We start from the raw sequence: 18,129 nt of genomic DNA on the forward strand, positions 1-18,129 counted from the left end.
ACACAGCTCTTTAAAAGGTTTTTTTTTTCTGAGCAACAAATTACTTACATTCCTGCACTTTGCTCTACTCTAGTAATTTTTACACTTTTCCACAATGTTCATACATTAGAGGGAAGTTAGCTACAATACCTTGGCATTAGTATTCTCCTCACTAGTGAGTGACATATTGCAACAATGGCTTGTTGAAATTAACATCTACCAAGGCTGAGGATGACTTTCTATAATATAATGTCATTTCATTTGAAAGAAAATCAGGTTAGGTTGGGTTTCACCATCTCAGACTGATGGCACTTAAACCTTAAAGAAAATAATTTTCCTCTTACTTGCAAATGCTATATTGTCAAAGAATATAAATGATAGTTTTATTCCATGGCAGCATTGTTCCATAACCAATGGAAATACAACCTATGTATAGGTGCCTTCCTAGCAAGCATTTTAAACACAGTGCAGCCAGTGACCCACCTGGGGTTGTCCCACAGCCAAACCAAAAAAGCTGTGGCTACAAGTTTTCTTACTTGGCTGGCCAAGTTGTCTTTTACCTAGGGTTTTCTGGGGGAGAGATAAAATCCAGTAATGCATATAATATCCCATATAATAACTGGACACTAGGCATGTCTCAGTTTATAGACACCTATACTTATAAATCAGTATATGTGAGAGATATACTGATTCACTTTTGTTGAAGTACATTCTAACCCACTATGATTTCTCACTACAACATTTGGTTGTTATTTCATCCCCTTTAAAATAGAAAACAGAAGAAATTCTGTAATCTCCAGGCAATAAAGCAGTAGGCCACTAACCTCCAGGTCTCTTCTCCAGAGCATCCTACAAATAACTGGTACCATATTATCCTTTGTGCCTCAGAGGAGCCACAAGGCATGTTTGACACCTTGATTTTGAATGGTGCACCCCTGGGTTGTCCTCCTGGAGGAGAAGCAGCTGATTTGAGCATAGTGGTACCTTTTCCACAGAGGCAGTCTTGTTACCCCAAAGCATCTTGCTGCTCCAGGCTATTTGGTGTTTTCACTGGTGTGTAGCTGATATTACCCAAAGCAACCAGAATTCTATTTCTGTAATCAGAAGCTCTCACAGCCTAACATGAGAGTGGATAATGGCCACTGCTCTTCACTGACACTTGAAAAACTGTAAAAAAACCATATCTCATGGACAGCTAGGAAATAAGATTGTAGTTCAGACAAATACATTGATCCAACCCTTGGCACCACCTCTACCCTGGCTAGGAGTGGCAATGCTATGAAAAGTATAAACTTAATTTTCCAAAGCTCAGCGTGGCTTCTTCAGTTTGCTCAGGTACCTTGCTGGTGCATGTAGGCAGCTTCATGCTGAGTCCCAGGATAGTTTCAATGATTTGGACTCTGTGCATGGTCCCTGGCTCAAGTATTAGATAAAATGAGATCCCCCGGATTTCAGATTGGAGAAGACCTAGGGTGGGGTCTCTGCTTCCCCCATCAGGCACAGGCTGTGGGCCTGTACCAGGCTGGTGGTGCAGAAGAACAGAAGTAAAGAACAAGCCCATCAAAGTCAATGCTTTTTGTAGGCAAACTCCTAGGAGCTGATCACCCTATATGCACGAGTCTTCCTCTTATTTTTTCTTGCTTGAGTGCCAAGCTGGGAGCAGATGGTACATTAGTCACCCTTAACTGGAGGGTAAGAAAGTGTGATTTCTTTTTTTTCTAAATTCAGTTGAGACCCTCATCCCATTTAGATTCCCAGCTCAATGTTTATTTGTCTTACACAGAACTTGTACTTTCTACCCCTCTCAAATGCTAATCCTCTCCACACATATGCTCATTATGCAGAAGCATATGACAAACACCATCTGGGAAAATAAATAGCTCCTCAGCTAACTGTGCTGCTCCCTCCCTTTACGTCACCCACCTCACTATTGTCTCTCCTATTTTTATCTGCAAGACAGCAATCACTCAATCCAGCTATTAACTTAAAAGTGCTGTTTTAGTCAAGCAAGCTGCAGATCCCAGGCTGGGCAGTAGAATCTATTCCATTTTTCGAGACGATGTGCGTCTCCATGATAATTTGAAAGCAGCCATAGCACTGAGAAAAAAGCATGTTACTTTTTTAAAGGGCAGTTGATACCACTGACAGATACTAGTCCTGACCTTAAGAAGTCCACGCTTGTTTTTTAGCTAGAAGGTTACATTTTCTCCCCCATAAAATATGCAGCTCTTGCCACAATTCTACCTCGTTTCCATGGATTCCTGAGACAGTCCATCTCTGACAGATTACTCCTCATACTGTTCAAAGCCTAACTAAAATGGTGCTAAATAGGGAATGACATTAGCCAAGTTCAGTGATTTCTCTAACCTCTAAGTAGATGGATAAGAGTGGGAGCCATGCTGTCATTAATCATGGTAGATTTGTTTTCTGCCAGAAAGTTAATCAAAAGAAATGAGGATGTATACACAAGAGAAATGCATCCCAGAATATTCTGGTTTGGATTAGGAAAATCATCGTGACTCAGCAAAGGAGACATTCATTTGGCTAAATCAAACAGGATCTGCACAAACCAACCATATTGTGTTGAGGCTAAGTAACCAAGAGAAATTCAAAATGCACAACCAGGAGACTCAGCAGCTGACACTGTGATATAAAGGCAGAGCTGTAAACGTACCCTGCAAGAATTGTGGGGCCATAAACACCGCAATACTATATCTGTTTAGAAAAAATATGAGACAGAATTCAATGATGACCTTATCTGAGCTACAAATTCTTGTCAATTATTATATGCTTGTAGGGGCATGTTTAATAGATGGCAGAAAGTCCTTCTCATTTGTCCTCAGAGACAGCACTGATATTGCCCAGCTAAGAAATCCATTATACAGCTACAAAAGAGGCTATTTGATTTCATGAGCACGTGCCTTTATTATTTTAAGAATAATTTAACATAGGCAGAGGAAAGCGGAATCTGTATGAAAAAAAGACCAGGGTTTCCAGCATTTGCAGTTACCACCAGCTTTGGGGTTCTTGTGTCGCCTGTACTTTTATTTTCTTTTTTTTTTCTTTTTGTGGAGAGATTATTTTTGGTTTTCTCCCTGTTGGTTCCACAATTGAGGGAGTTTCACCTCAGCTGAAGCAAAGGGGTTTAAGGCTGGTACACAGTTTGGGAGTCAGTGTTGCTCAGAATACATGCAATAAATACACTCTGTGCTGCTGGATGTGCCCTTAACTCTCTTCTCTTTGTTGTTACAACAGACGAACCAAACTCCTGGAGTGCTCCCTCTGCCACCTCCCCAGGTCTGCCGGAAGTAGCTCTTTCCCTCGACGACATAATCTCACCATTATCTTCATCACACATAGCCCCACCCTCTGACCCTTCTCACCAGATAAGCCCAGAGCCAACATGGGATATCAAGAGGGAACACGATGTAAGGAAACCAAAGGAGCTTTCGGTGAACGGTCACAAAAAGAAAAGGTTAGGAGAACAAAGAGAAAGGTCAGCAAGTCCTAAAAAGGTAGACAGGTCAAAGCACGAAGAGGCTTCTTGGAAAGGATATTCAGGAGGCAAAAATAAGACCACTGATGGTGGCAGGCCCACCTCAGAAAGCAAAGCGGTGGGACACGGCGTTATGATCGAGGCTGGCGCAAGAGAGCACATGTGTGCTGGAAGCAGTGATGAACAGTTAGGGAGGCTGAGGAAGCCAGAAAGCAAGAGAGGAGGATCTCTTAGCAAAAGAGACCACAGATCCACAAACACCAGTGAGAAGTCAGCTGCAGCACCCGACCACGTCAAGACCGATACGGGAGCTGCCAAGACCTACGGTAGCAACCGCTGCAGCTCGCCTGGAAGCGATATGGACCACAGCCAGAGGGACCCTGATGGGAAACCCAGCGAGTTCCCCAGGAAGGGACATCTCCACTCCATCAGCACTCGCAGCACCAACACCACAGTTCGAAAGGCAACGGTCTCTCCAGGGCCGTGGAAAATCCCTGGCTCGGATAAGCTACCAAGCGTCCTGAAGTCTGGTACTTCTGCCATGAGCAGATAAGCAAGGGACTGTTGCCCTCTAACTGTCTCAAACTGACGCAGAACATTCTTCTTAGTTTTTGTCTCACATTGGTTTGTTTTAATTTATTTTAACTATCACACATATACACAAAGCATTGAGGAATGAAAACATTAGTGTGTAATTCCATGACAATGTGCACAGTATCTAATAAGTTCAAAAGCATATAGTCAACACAGAGATTTAAAATCGACCCTAAAGTCCCAGTTCCATTTTAGGGACTTTGGCAGCTATGGAAGAAACCAAAACAATATGAAGGACAGTACATCAGAGAAGGATAGTGCAGTGTAGCTTTAGCATTTTTTTCCCACTGCATGAAGGACTTGGATTTCATTCAAACTTTATATCAAGAAACTGGAACAAGTTAGAGCAATCACAAACTGGAACATCGCCTTAAATAAAACTGCACGGAGCAAGCTGAAACCGAGAGAGGATCTTTTCATGGAGCTAAAATGTTGTAAATAAATTGTTCTCGACATATCTAGACAGGGGTTAAAGGGTTTCTTTAAAGCATCGTTCGGAACTGTACACCCATGACACGTCTCCACTGTTAACGCTTTGGGATAGTCCACGTGGCACCCTGTAGAATAGTTCACCGGGTGCTGCGGGAGGAATGGGGAATCCAGTGGATTAGTTTCTGTGATACCATTTCTACTGCCATTTTTGTGAACAAACCATGTTTCTGTACATTGGAAAGGAGTTAAGGTGGAGTTGTATTTGCAAATTATTCTCAAAAGTGATTTATTACAGGTTCCCCAAGTCCTGCGAGGTAGCACACAAACCAATTGGTCAGGCTCAAATCCCAGGCATCTGCAAGGCCCTTGCAATGAAAGGAAGAGTGCTACAGAGAAAAAGCTGCAGTTTCCTTAAGGAAAGGCCTTTCCTTCCTGCAGAAGATGATAGCATCACTTATCAACAGTGCTATGTTTCATACCCATCCGCATTTACTTAGGACACTCTCACCTCTCATCCCCTCAGTTTGGCAGAGCAGGTGCCTTTCAGGCACATGTCAACAATAATTAGACTGGTTTCTGAAATACAGTTGTCGGTGTCCTCATTCAGTAAATTCAGTATTTTTCCATTTTTAAAATGGTTTCCATTTCACCATTTTTTCCCTATCTCCATTTTTTTTCTTCTTTTTGTTTTTATCTTTCTTGCTTGTCTGTTTTGAATTTTAAGCCTTAAGTGCCAGGTAAACATTCCAGTCTGCCTTCACAGGAAATAACTCCAAGTTCAGTCAATCAGTCATTATCTTGTTTCAAACAGATGTGTGTGTGTCTGTGTAAGTGTGCGTGTGCTTATTCGTCTGTCAAAATTAAAACAAAATCCTGGGCAATAATACATTGGTAATTAAAAAAAAATTGTAAAGCTAAGTACTGTCAAAAATTCATATTTAAAAATTATTGTTCACTAGCAATCTTAGTTCCTCACACGCTCTGCTGAAAAACTAGATTGAGATTGGCTTTGTTCCAAGAAATTAGCACATTACTGTATGTCTCAAACATTGCACTGGACTGCGAAATTTATAGACATGTTTCTTCCTGTCCAATTATTTGAAAAGCCTCAAGTCAAGGATTTTGCAGCTTTCAATTTTTTTTTTTAAGAAAGAAAAATCCATTTATAATTTTTAAAAAAGCACAAATCCATGTAGCTGTTTATAAAACTCTTATTTAATGGGAAAAAAAAAAAGATCTTTATCCCCTGAACTAGAATACAATATAATTTGTCATTAATTTATTGAATCTGATTTTGGACAATGCTTCTGTAGTGTAGATGCATGTCCCGGTATCTTATTTTTATGTATAAAGAAAGCAAACAATGAAATCTGAAAACCAGTTGAGATTATGCTTGCATAAACTCTAATTTGCACAGTTCACAGCTACTCCTTGTGCAGTAATTGCTTTATGCGGCTGTAATCGATAACCTGTGAAGACAGCACATCATCTAAACCCCATTCCAAATAATATTTCTGTGTAGTGTTAGCTGTGAATTTACCTTGTACAGCTCTATCTCTATAAATATAATTCCATGTATTAATAGTCACAGAAAGGCTGTAAGTGAGCAACTATTTTTATGAAACGCACCACTATGGATAAATTAACTTTTACAGAAATCTTGTTTACTGTATGATATTCTAAACCACTGTCAAATAAAATATATATCCAAAAATCTTTCATTTTTTCAAGTGCATATAGTTTGTGTTAATTTTGAGTAACATGCCTCAGTGTTACCCTGACAAACAACCATTTTCTTGCATATGGGTACAGGTAATTAGCTACTGCCTTATGAAAACGGGAAAAGACCATTTTAATTTCTTACTGCAATATATGAATAAACATGTCATTGACCAAACAAATTTTATAATGGCAATCAAGGCTTATGAGGCAACACAGGCACAGAAAAATCTCTTTATGGGGAAGCCTAAACCCTTATTCTGCTTCCCATCCAAGAGACAAAGGACCAGAGTGACCAGACTCCAGCAGTGAGAGAGAACTTCTAAGAATATATCACATACACAGAATTAACCTGAGTACAAACCATATTTACCTCAGAAATCAGGCAGTTCTAACTAGCCCTAGAGAGGTTTTGTTGACAAGCTGTGTGAAGGGGTCACAATTACATTTTCCATTTTACAGAAAAAAAAGTCTCAAAAAACATCATAATGGTGTAAAAATATTGGTAACCAGCCAGCTTCTTTTGGGACCAAATCTACCTCTCATTAAATACTCCTTACCTCCAGTTAGGCAAAATAAATCATTAGTTTATAGATTCTAGACACACTAAGATGTCTAGCTGGAAAACAAGCAGGTTTTTTCACACAAATACAACACTTATTTTTTTTAAGTATTTCCTGTTTCCTTAGAATATAATTTTTTCAAGATATAATAATGTCTTGATACAGCCTGAGTCAACTTCTGCAGAACTTTGTTTTTTCAGATTAATATTCCCCATAGAAAATTTCAACCAGCTGAACCAATAACATAATTTTGCATTAAAATAAACACATAGAAAATATGAAGCATATTTAACACTCAAAAATAATTTGCTGCTGTTTAAATAGCCACTATTTTCATGGTTGGAAATCTGGGTGTGTGCCTGGTTCAGACCCAGAGGTATCACAGGGAAGTGTGCTGAAGACAAATGGTTTCATCCAGTCTAACTTCCTCTGTTAATAACTGTTAATGGTCTTTTAAACACAGTAGTACAGCATTTCCATTGCTCTCCTGCTATTATGACACCTTTTAATATCTCTTTTTCATACCTATGCAACAAGACAAGGAAATAGATGCCTTTGATGCAGATTGTCTGCTCCAACTGCAGGCTGAGTGTAAGTAAGCCTGCCAGCCTGTGATCACCAATGCACGTTTGGGCAGGAGTTTTGACCAGAAAAACACCACAGACAAATGTCAGTGCAGCCCTTTGCTTAATCAATGGCAAATTCAATAATTCCCACAAGATCTCGCCAAAGAGGTCATCTTTTCTTCCAGAAAGCTGCTGGACAGACAGCACTCTTTGTGTGGTTACAACAGAGCATAGGTTGCACTGGTTTCACTCCACTGTGCTCCCCTAAACAGGAGGGGCATTTGCAGCCCAAATATCCAATATGTAGCCCATATATATATATCCACTTATTGCATGGCCTCAGTGATCTGCCAACAATTTATCCCCAGGGTGGATAGCTGCTAGGAATTGATGCAGAAGTTCAAACATGGACCCAGTTCTTCCCTGATGCTTTTCATCCAAACGTGCAGCCAGCCACCATTGCCAAAACCTTCTCATCCCCATCAATGGGGAGATTCCATCTGATTTGTGCCATCTCTGCTGAACACAAACATCTCATGCTTAGCCCTCTCTACATCCCATGTGCTCTCATCACCACCAGATTCATTCTGAATCTCTTCTCTTCCTCCTCAGTTCTCCAGTGGTTCTTAATCCTACCTCTGAGATAAGTGCTGCTGCCATTCAATAAATCAAATTGTCCACTCTCCATTTTCTTCTATTCCTCAGAACATGTCTTCCTTTTTTCCCTTGTTCTTTTGGCTCTCTGTCCCCATCTGGCATCTCTCAAGGTCCACCTGATGTGCATCAGCAGCCTCAACATGAGATACCCCTTCTAAGAGATGTCATGACCAATTAGACACCAAGTCATTAACCCACTCCTGGCTGTCATACAAGTGTAAAGACACACCCAGCACCTTGCACTGAAGCCCAAATCACCTCCCTTGACCTCCAGAAACCACCAGTGGTTACTTATTAGACATACTAAGTCTACATGCAGCCAGTAACCACTTTTGGAAGTACAAATAATGCTTTATCTTCTCTACTGAATGTCTGTACTGATAATGATTCAAGCATTCAGGCCAGAGTTTGTGGATGCAACACACCATGATCTCTACTGGAAGTCTCCAGATTCATTTTACAAAGTCAGGGACAGGCAAAGCTGCAGGCACATTTCTGCCTTACTCTCTGTGCTCTTTCCGTACATCGCTGCTGCCATGGAAACCTGGGGCCAGAACTGCAGAGGCAAAAGTGGAAGAGCACACCTCAGCAAATGAGGATGTCACCCTCCAGGTTTCTCCTTGCTTGGAAGGAAGCCTTGCTGTGAAGTGGAAAGGTTTCTCAATACACTGCCATGGAGCTCAAAGCTGGAGAAGGCTTTGGACTTGCCCAGGGATGTCTGATCCCATTAGGGGCTGATTTCACATAAGCCTCCAAAAGAGCCTTTCCCTCTTCTGTCCCCTAGAAGCTGGGATATTTTCTCTAATTGCTGCTAAAAAGGCCACAAAGCATGGCCCACCCTCCTGACTGCTGAGGGCTGGGAGAGAACTGCCATGGCTGTGTCCTGCAGGACTCCCACCCGCCACAGACTCCAGGACCCCCAGGGCTCTGTCACCAAGTGTCAGTGGAGGGCCCAGAGAAGGGGACACTCAGAACCAAACACTTTCACCTTCACAGCTGTCATCCAAAGAGTCAGTGACTTTGGCCATCACTGCCAAAGGGAAATCCAGTGCATTATCTGGACAGAAATAGCTGTGTTTGGGCCAGGATTCACACATCACTGTGGCAGTACCAGTTGTGGGTTTCTCTGGGTCTGCATTGAAGGCACCTGAGACAGTAATTCATGTTCAGACTCAGGTGTTTATTATTTCTTATCAGTAAAACAGTCCCACTGCTGTGAGTTCAGCAGCTTTTCATTAGAAGGCACAAAATGGCCAACAATCTCTTGTTACAAGGTCTTTTAAGACTAAACTGTCCAATTAAGAAAGGACACCTAGATTATTTTGCTTTTTAACCCAATAACTGATCCCGAAGAGCTGCAATGGGGACTTTTCTGCCCAACTACAGAGTGCCACCCAAATCCAAGAAGAAGGAGGAAGAAGCAGCATGAAGAAGAAACACAGAATGACACCCTGTGCCCTCCATCTTGTTTCCTTCCACAACATACTAAAAACCCCAAAAACCTACATTTCCCACCAAGTGATACACCTGCACTACTCTCTATAATCTATTTCACACTTTTGTGGATTCTAGTCTATCTTGAGGTCTAGGAAACTTTCTCCATGGATGAGGGTCAAAGTCAGTGCTCCCCTGGGGGTCAGGGCACCAAGAGCAGACACAGAAATATTCCCAGTGCCCTGGGTTTCCCCGATCAGCAGTACCCCAGCTTCCCACAGGTCCCACAGCACCCAGAATTGTCCTCTCCCTTGGAGAGGGACACCCAGAGCAGCCCCTGCCCACCACCCAAATAAGCACTGTAGGCTCTGCATAGCCACCACCCTCCTGGAGCCAAAGCACACACACTCAGTCCAGCCTTGAGCATTCCAGAATATTTTTCTCAATATTTCTAACAGCAATGATGTGATCACACATTTATCTCCATAGCTGGCACCTCAGCTTAGAGCAATCTTTTTTAAAATGTCTTGTCAAGACACAGTAACATAAGCATTATCTCTGAATTATAGCCAATCTAAAACTTGTGTTGTGCCCCTCCTGTCTTTAGTGCCTCTATGGCAATAAGTCACTCTGCCAGTTCAAAACTCTCGATAAGGAGAGTTTTGCTTGCAAGGTGCAAATATATATCCAGCAAACAGCTGGGGGAACACCAGTGCACAGACCCAATCCCAGTCCTACATAGGAGCCTGGAACACCATCTTCCATCCCCATTCAGGAACTGCCCAAATACCCATCTTTGAGTTGGACAGCTGCTGCTCTCAGGAGAAAAACCAAAACACACAGGAATGCAGACTAATCCAGAAAGCTATTGTTCATCCACAGATCAACTCCTGCAAGTGTAAAGACATTTAAACTGGAAAACATAATAAATAATCAAGAAATGGTGCAGGGAGAAAGAGGAGTGGTGAGATTTTCTGTGATGTGGCCACCTGCTAACCTGCTTTAATTTTGATTTCTTCAAGCTTAAAACTGAAAAAGATCAACTATCAAACATGACAAATGCTGCAACAAAGCTCTGCAAGTCTTGGGGACAGCAAGAAAGAATATGTAGTGATTACATTTCTGAAGAGAATTCATTTATTTCAGTAAAGTGCCTGGGAGAGGAGAACACACCGTCCCCTGCCCTCCAGCAGCAGCTCCAGGGTGTGGATGGGCTCCTCCCAAGAACGAATCCCTCAGTTTGCCCAGGGGCTGCAGCCACACTGAGCAGCCTCAGCAGTGGGCTGGCACTGCCATGGTGGAACAGCACCACTGTGGCACAGGAAGGTGGAGAATTCAATCCCTGGAATAATTCCCTTTATCTCTGCACCCCAGGAGTGCTGCATAGCACCAATGGACCTCTTGTCCACCCAAAGATGTTGTAGATGTGGAAGCAGTGGAAGGAGCAACCAAAATAGGAAAGCCAAACCCAATCACAATGAGAGCCCCAGTGCAGCTGCAGGCAGGAATAAAGGTTCTGAGGAACCACAAATCCACAGCTACAGCAGGAATGAGACCAGGGCACTGGCACCATTCTATCCTTCCCCTCTCAGTGAACTGGGGACATTGCTGTCACTGCAGCCACCTGAATATTTACATTTCTTTACTAACATTCTAAAAGAAACGCAGATTTTCTTCCTGGAGTGCTCTTTGCTCAAAAGTAGTGAACAACAACAGGCACCCCAACAAAACTCTCCTGCCACCACTAAGCAGCAGGGCTGCCCATGGCTCTGAAGTTTCTATTCATGCATATACATGGAATTAAAGAATTTTGGTGTTAGTACTTTCCCAAGAGGATTAACAACTATGCCAAGAGCTTTAGCTAAAGTACTTAAATAATTGCAGTCCACAAAGCAGAAAATTGTTCATCCCGTCTCTAAACCAGCAGTACAAAAAGCTAGACTTAAGTACCTATTTAATTCAGGAAGAAAATCAGACCTTTCCCAGCACAGTCCAGTCACCATGTGTGAAACACCTATTCTAATTAGCACTTCATTCACTCCAGAAATTTTTAAAATATAAGCCCAGCAGGCAACACGGAACACTGCAATCTGTTAATACAGAACATTTCAGAGTACTTCTCAAACCTTGAACATCACAAACAATACTAATTGATTACTTTTTATATTTCTCCAGGAAAGATGAATGCTAGCATCTGCCCCCTCCTGAGTGACTCCTGTCTGCAGTATCCCTGGCACTGCCCAGCTTTTCAGGTTGGTTTCTGGTGTCCCTATGCCATGGGCAGCTGCAGGAGGTCACAAAGCCTTTTGGAGGCACCTTCCCATCTGACTTGCACAGCAGCACCAGAGCATCCCCCTGCACCCAGAGCACAGAGAAGCACCTGTGTGACATCCAGCTGGGAAGGGGTCCCAGCTCTGCCTGTGGAGCTACACAAACAGCTCTGCATCATTGGCACATGGCACTATGTTGTCACTAAAGCGCAAGGGTTCTCTTTTCATTACATTGCAAGGGTTCCATATTGCTAGAGTTTCGTACCTCCTTGATGTTTCTTGTAGGCATCTCCTCCAAGCACTGACTCTTCCTTGTCCTCACAGCAGCCAACTGACTCCAGTCCTTCCCTCAGCCAACCAATCCACCCTTTTATAACACTCTTCTTATTGGCTACAGCTGTGGCCTGTTAACATCAGGCCTGCTCCTAATCCTTAATGATTGGCTCAGCTGCAACTCTTTGGGGGATAAGATTACATTCTATACCACCTTCATTTACCCACACTGTATCCCCCTACAGCACCAAGTCCTGCCTGTGACACCTCCCAACAACCTCCACCCAGCACCATAGGCCTACAAATGAGCCTCATGTCAAGGCCAAAAGCTCTTCCCCTAACCACCACAGTTTGTTCTGAGGGTCTGGCTTGGGGTGTACAAGCCCCTTAACCTGGCTGTTTATTCCTTTGGCATGCAAATTTATAGTGAGGTGCTCTTCCTGAAAGAGAGCAGCTCCAGCAATGCTTCTGCCCTGAATTCACATCTCAACACAAGATAAGCTCTACATCTGACAAAACTGAAAGATAACAGCCCCAGGCTCTGGTCATGAAGCAACTCTGGAGGATCAGCATCCTCACTTCCTGTGGGAACACACCTCAAGCAGCCTCTGCCCAATTCCCTGCTCTCATCCCTCATCCTGCTATTTGCACTGAGCATATTTCACACTGGCATACAAATTGCAAGCGCAGCCCAAATTGATCCCCTCCCCGCCTTCAGTCCCCTGAGGTTAACAAGTAGGTCTGTACCTCATAGTTTTATAGGTCCATTATGTTCTTTGATTAGCAGCTCTGTCCCAGACTCAATGGCTTTGGAATAAATTCAGGACATTTGATAGCTGGTGTTTTTAAAACTGATTGTTACAGGATTTTCCAAATTACATAGAAGTTGCTCATATTTCAGTCCCACTTGTAAGCCCCAGCATCCCTGGTCCTCATCAGCTGCAGTGAGCACCCCAGCAATGGCAGTGGAGGTGACAAGGTCACTGGAGGTGATGCCACCAGAGCTCTCCACCTTTTGTCAGACCTTCGCTCTCAGTTGTCCCTGCTCTGATGTGCAGGGCCTGGCAATTCCCATGGCTTATGCAGCTGATGGAGTCCAAATGGAATATTTATTTATTTATTTAATATTTATCCAAATGGAATACATTCATTCCAATTTGAATAAATGATGGACCAACACAATGACAAATTCCCCCTAATATCCCCATTCATTCCAGGCATTTCCCTCACAGCAGGAGCACACAGTAATCAATGTGTACAGCAGCTCTGCCACCATCAGCCCAAGGCTGGCCCGGAGCAAACTGCCCTGCAGAATCAGATGCTGATTTTCCCCATCCAGGTCTGGATTGCCTCCTGGTGACCCAGCCAACACAGAAAAGTGATTGGGGCCATGTAAACATTGCAAGCTCAGGTGGAACAAATGGGCCCCACGAGTCAAAGCAGGCTACTGTGAGCTGTCACTGAACAGCAGCAACAATCACTCTCACATCAAGATGCCAAGGCCAGGAAACCTCAGCCAGCATAGCCTGAGGGACAGTAAGGAACTATTGCAGGTTTCTTTATAAAAGACCATATTGAAGTCATAGATTAAAAACCACAAAGGTAGTTGTAGCTTAGTGAAATACAAAGTATGAATTGACCCATTCATTTAATAACACCTCTTACTCCCTTTTCTTGCCTTTGTATGTCAAAAAGCTGTCCACAGCCAGATTTTATTGGATACAGGAGTGGTGGGAGCTTGTGGCATTTTCTGGGGTCCCCTCTCTTTAGGAGGAATAAATCTGACTCCATGTTCTTAGAAGGCTTATATCATATTACATCATATCATATTATATCATATCATATTATATTATGCTATACTAAAGAATAGAGAAAGGATACTTACAAAAGGCTTAACAAGATACTAATGAAAATCTTGTGACTCTCTCCAGAACCTCAACACAACTGGCTGTGATTCGTCATTAAGTCAAAACAATTCACATGAAACCAATGGAACAATGACCAGTTGGTAAACAATGTCCAAACCACATTCCAAAGCAGCAAAACACAGGAGAAGCAAATCAGATAATTATTGTTTTCATTTTTCTCTGAGGCTTCTCAGCTTCCCAGGAGGCAATCCTGGGCAAAGAGATTTTTCAGAAAATATGATGGTGACAGGAGCTGCCCTGGGGGAAAGGGGGATGAAGTCAGCCCTAGTGGATGCTGCTGCTGCCTTTGCTCAGTGTCCTGAGCACAGTGCAAGCCTGCACAGACACGTGGCCAGAGCAGAGAGCTGGCAGAGGGCAGCTCAGACCTGTGATCCCTGTGGCCTCTCCAGCCCACAGCAGGCTGGCTGCCCGTGGGATCGTGCCCCTGGCATGCAGGGTGTGCCAGCCACGCAGGCAGGGCCCTGATAAAGCTCTTCTGCTCTGTATACAGAGTTATTTATAGAAAATAGGCTCTGCAACCCAGTGCTGATCTTCTGAACTTTAGCAAAAAAGCATTAGGGAAAAATGCAAGCAGCATATTTTGCACTAAGGTCTTTCAGTAGAAAGGTCATTCACCAGCATAATAAAAACCTAAATACCTTAAAAGAAAACAATTTTATCCTCTACATCATAAATAATATGCATAGTTGCAGAATTCTTATTATTGGCTAATATTGCACCATTTAAAAATATTTTAAATTACCATGTATGTGACCTCAGGGAACTACCAGATATTTTATGGTGTCTGATGGAATCAGGGCATGAAAACACGGAACAAAATGGACACAGGAAAAATTACCATGTCATAAGACCTCAAATCACAGCAACACAGTTAGACAGACTGACCTACAGCTTGAGTAATGCAATCAATATAACCCATAAAAAGTAAAGAAAGCTAGAACTACATAAACTTATAAAAGTAGGATTAGAAAATCAAATAATTTAAAAAAACAGTCAAATTTGAGTCTTTGGCAGAGAGAACTCCCCAGGCTGGTATCCACAAGATGTCTGGTGAGCTTAACACCAACCAGTCATCCTCTCAAGATTAAACCTTCTCTGTGAGTTCATTATGCAATATCTTTTTAATTAGTTTTCGCCTTTGAAACAAACTTTTTAGGGTTTTCCTGTTACTTCTAGCATGACAAATGTTGTGCAGTGTGTCATTGTCAAAAACTCAAAGGACATGTAGCCTTATCAATACTGGGAATTGGTAGTCAGTGGATAAGACTATGTTGTATAGCAAGGAGTTCTGTAAGCACAGACATCCCAAATGATGTGTTAGGATGACACCAGGATCCCAAGGTGACAAACACAAAGCACAAATCACCAATCAGTGTTCCCAAGAGCTGTGAGGAACCTGTTTAAGGCACAGCTAAAAACATAATGTGAATATCCTGCACAGGGTGACCGTGCAAAAAAGGCAGCAAAGGGGTACAAAAGGCAGTTGTGGACCCCTCAAGAGCAGGACCAAAGGAGAAAGAGAGAAAAGAATTACACCAGCACCATCTTCCTTGCTGCTCTTAACATAAACAGCATTGCTGTGCACCTGCAGCAGCTCCTCCTTCACCTCTGGCAGGGACAGAGCTCTGCCCTTGTGTTTGCCATTGTCACATTCTACCACTGCAGCTCAAGCAGCCACTTCTGGAATGCTGCCTTTTACTGTGTGACTGGGCAGGGAAAACCAGGATTTTTGGAGCAGTGTGAGTGTGTGTGTGTGTGTGTGTGTGTGTGAGTGTGTGCAAACATGGTCTCTGCTCCAGCTTTCCTCCTCCAAAGCTCCATGCTGCTGCAGTGCTCTGAGGCACAGCTGTTCATTATGGATTAAAGGCAAGTCAGCAGCCCCTGTAAACATTTATACAATACAGAGCAAATGAGACAGAGAATATCCAGTAGCCCAATGGTTAAAAAGATGAATTTCAGTATCCCAAGTTCAGTTGCTGTTCCAGAGACTAATGGGATACAAATACAGAGCAGGATTAATCTCATCCAAGTTTAGACATCTACATTACCATTCCTCATTCCAAGCTTTTTGTGCAGGCCCTCTAGTTTCTAGTTTTAGAAAACTATTAGTCTGACACCTGTAGGAATTAATTAATTATTCTGCAAAAGCATCTAAAAATTTCCACTGACTGGAAAAAGTGTGCAGGGTCACTAGCTCCAAGTCATGTCCAGCATCTCCATTTCTGAAGTCAGGATAGTTAAATCCCTGCTGAAATATTCTCAGATGCCTTTAATGTGAGACGTGTCCAGATCAGTCTGCATGAAGGAGTTAAGCAGGTAAACCCTGAGGTTTCACCCAGTTATTTGTTATGTTATTTGTGTGCAACCTCTCCCCTCAGTCACCCCCAGCTGGGGCAGAGGCCCAGCCCCACAGGCAGTCAGGGGGCAGCTGAGCTGCAGCTCTGCCACTGAGGGACAACCCAGAGAATTGCTACCAGCACCAGAAAGGAAGGTGACCAAGCCCTTCTGAGGATTGGAGCCTTCCTTCCCAGGGAGTCCTGCTGAGACCAACACTCCCTGTGCTGTTTCTGTGCTGCCTGCTCTGCTTGCACAGCCCCTGCTGCAGCCCCAGAACACACGTGCAGTGCTCAGAAATAACAAAAAAGTGAGTAACTGTGGGTGTCACAGGTTTATAAGAATGGATTTTTCACAGTGCATCTAACTAGCAGGTAATTACTAATGTGTTCGCAAAGGTGTCATGTTGGTAACTTACATTCTCTCTTCCCAAAGCTCACATTTGCATGGCAGATCCTGCGTCCTCCTCTGAGGAGCTGATACTGCTCTTCACTGTGATGTGCATTCAGAGCCTGGAGAGCACAGCTCAGGGTTTGGTGTGGAGCTGTCAGAGAGGTGTGTGTGTCTAACACACCATGCACATGGCTTCCCTCAGAGTGCAGTTCATCACAGGGCCCTTCTCCCAGGTGCTTCTGCCTGGAACCTCTCAGTGCATCTATCCCTGGCCCACAGCCCACCATCCCAACTCCAGTTCCTCACACTTGTTTACCTTTCCTTCTTGCAGACCTCCCAGAGAATTTTATTTTTGGGTCTGGTATTTTTTTTTCCCCGTAAATTGTACCTATGTTTTTTCCCCATAAATTGTACCTAGGTTTTTTCTTTTAAAGGTGTTCCAGATATTTTCAAATGCCTGGGTCTCTCAGAAATGGGACTGGGTCCTCTCAGAATATGAAAGAAATCAATGCCTGGGGTCTAACTTCTTCCTTTGGGGGCACAGAAGCAGAATTATTTTCTACTTCTTTGCACACATGATAGGATTGGTGCAGAAGAGAAAATTAAATGGAACTTCCCTGCTTCCTCCACAGTAAAGAAGACCTAAACAAGCATGGACAGACACACAGGTTCACAAAACCACATCCCAACAGTGGTACGAGTAACCCCTGCTCAGATTCTCACTGATAAACCCTGTGTAGGTACATTCAGGCCTGACCTCCTCTTGTATTGGGATTATTTTGGTTTTCTATCATGATACCTGAATTTTATGTTGTTTTTCTTACAGTAGTCATGACCTTGTAGTTATGTGTGTCAAATGATTATTCTACTCTCCAGGAAACAAACAGTGACTCATATGAAAACAGTGAAGTGAGCACTGTCTGTACCATGCCTGAATCCCAAAATACTCTTTAACTCCCTTGGCTTTCTGAAGAATGGTTAGGGGCTGGTATAGAAGCCCAGAAGACAAGGGAATAATGTGCATGTCTCAAATACCAATAGCTGGATGGCTGTGGAGCCAAGCAAGGATTGCTGGTAATAACATGCTGTGGAAAAGAACAAGATGTGTCTGGAGAAGAGGAACACACTGAGGTAGGGCTATGACAAACATCCTTTTTCTGGCTGCTGGAGAGAAGCACAACAGAGTTCAGTGCAAGCATGAAATGAAGCTGAGAAGTGGGCATGGAACGTAGGGAGGACCAAGACCACCCAAGACCCATCTGACTCATACCCAGAAAGGTCTGAAAGAATGGACTCTGCATGATCATTAATTCACATGGAAAGAGAGGAAATGGTCATCAGGGCAGGGAAAATTATCTACAGAAAGGTACCCCCAACCAAGCCTGGGCATCCTTCCTTTTATTCTTTCTCTCCCTCTTTCATTCATCTCTTTCTTTCTCTGTACTTTTTCCTCTTACCTCTTTATCCAAAAGCCACTGTCCTGTGCTTATA

The 18,129-nt window shown here is 43.1% G+C and overlaps 1 protein-coding gene across 18 annotated transcripts in view; it reads left to right on the plus strand.

Moving 5' to 3' along the window:
* The window catches only part of MAGI2 (membrane associated guanylate kinase, WW and PDZ domain containing 2), a 702,271-nt gene extending 696,049 nt beyond the window's left edge, over positions 1 to 6,222 (plus strand). For 14 of the 18 annotated variants that reach the window (XM_074538808.1, XM_074538796.1, XM_074538803.1 and 11 more), the window contains one exon: positions 3,235 to 6,222. In XM_074538808.1, the coding sequence (XP_074394909.1) occupies positions 3,235 to 4,028 (794 nt within the window). In that variant the 3' untranslated portion in view covers positions 4,029 to 6,222. The remainder of the gene's footprint in view (positions 1 to 3,234) is intronic. The other 4 variants (XM_074538809.1, XM_074538812.1, XM_074538810.1 and 1 more) reach the window with 3 other exon arrangements.
* The last annotated feature ends 11,907 nt before the right edge of the window (positions 6,223 to 18,129 follow it).

This window comes from Zonotrichia albicollis, chromosome 4 (genome assembly GCF_047830755.1).
Source record: "Zonotrichia albicollis isolate bZonAlb1 chromosome 4, bZonAlb1.hap1, whole genome shotgun sequence".
Lineage (NCBI taxonomy): Eukaryota > Metazoa > Chordata > Aves > Passeriformes > Passerellidae > Zonotrichia > Zonotrichia albicollis.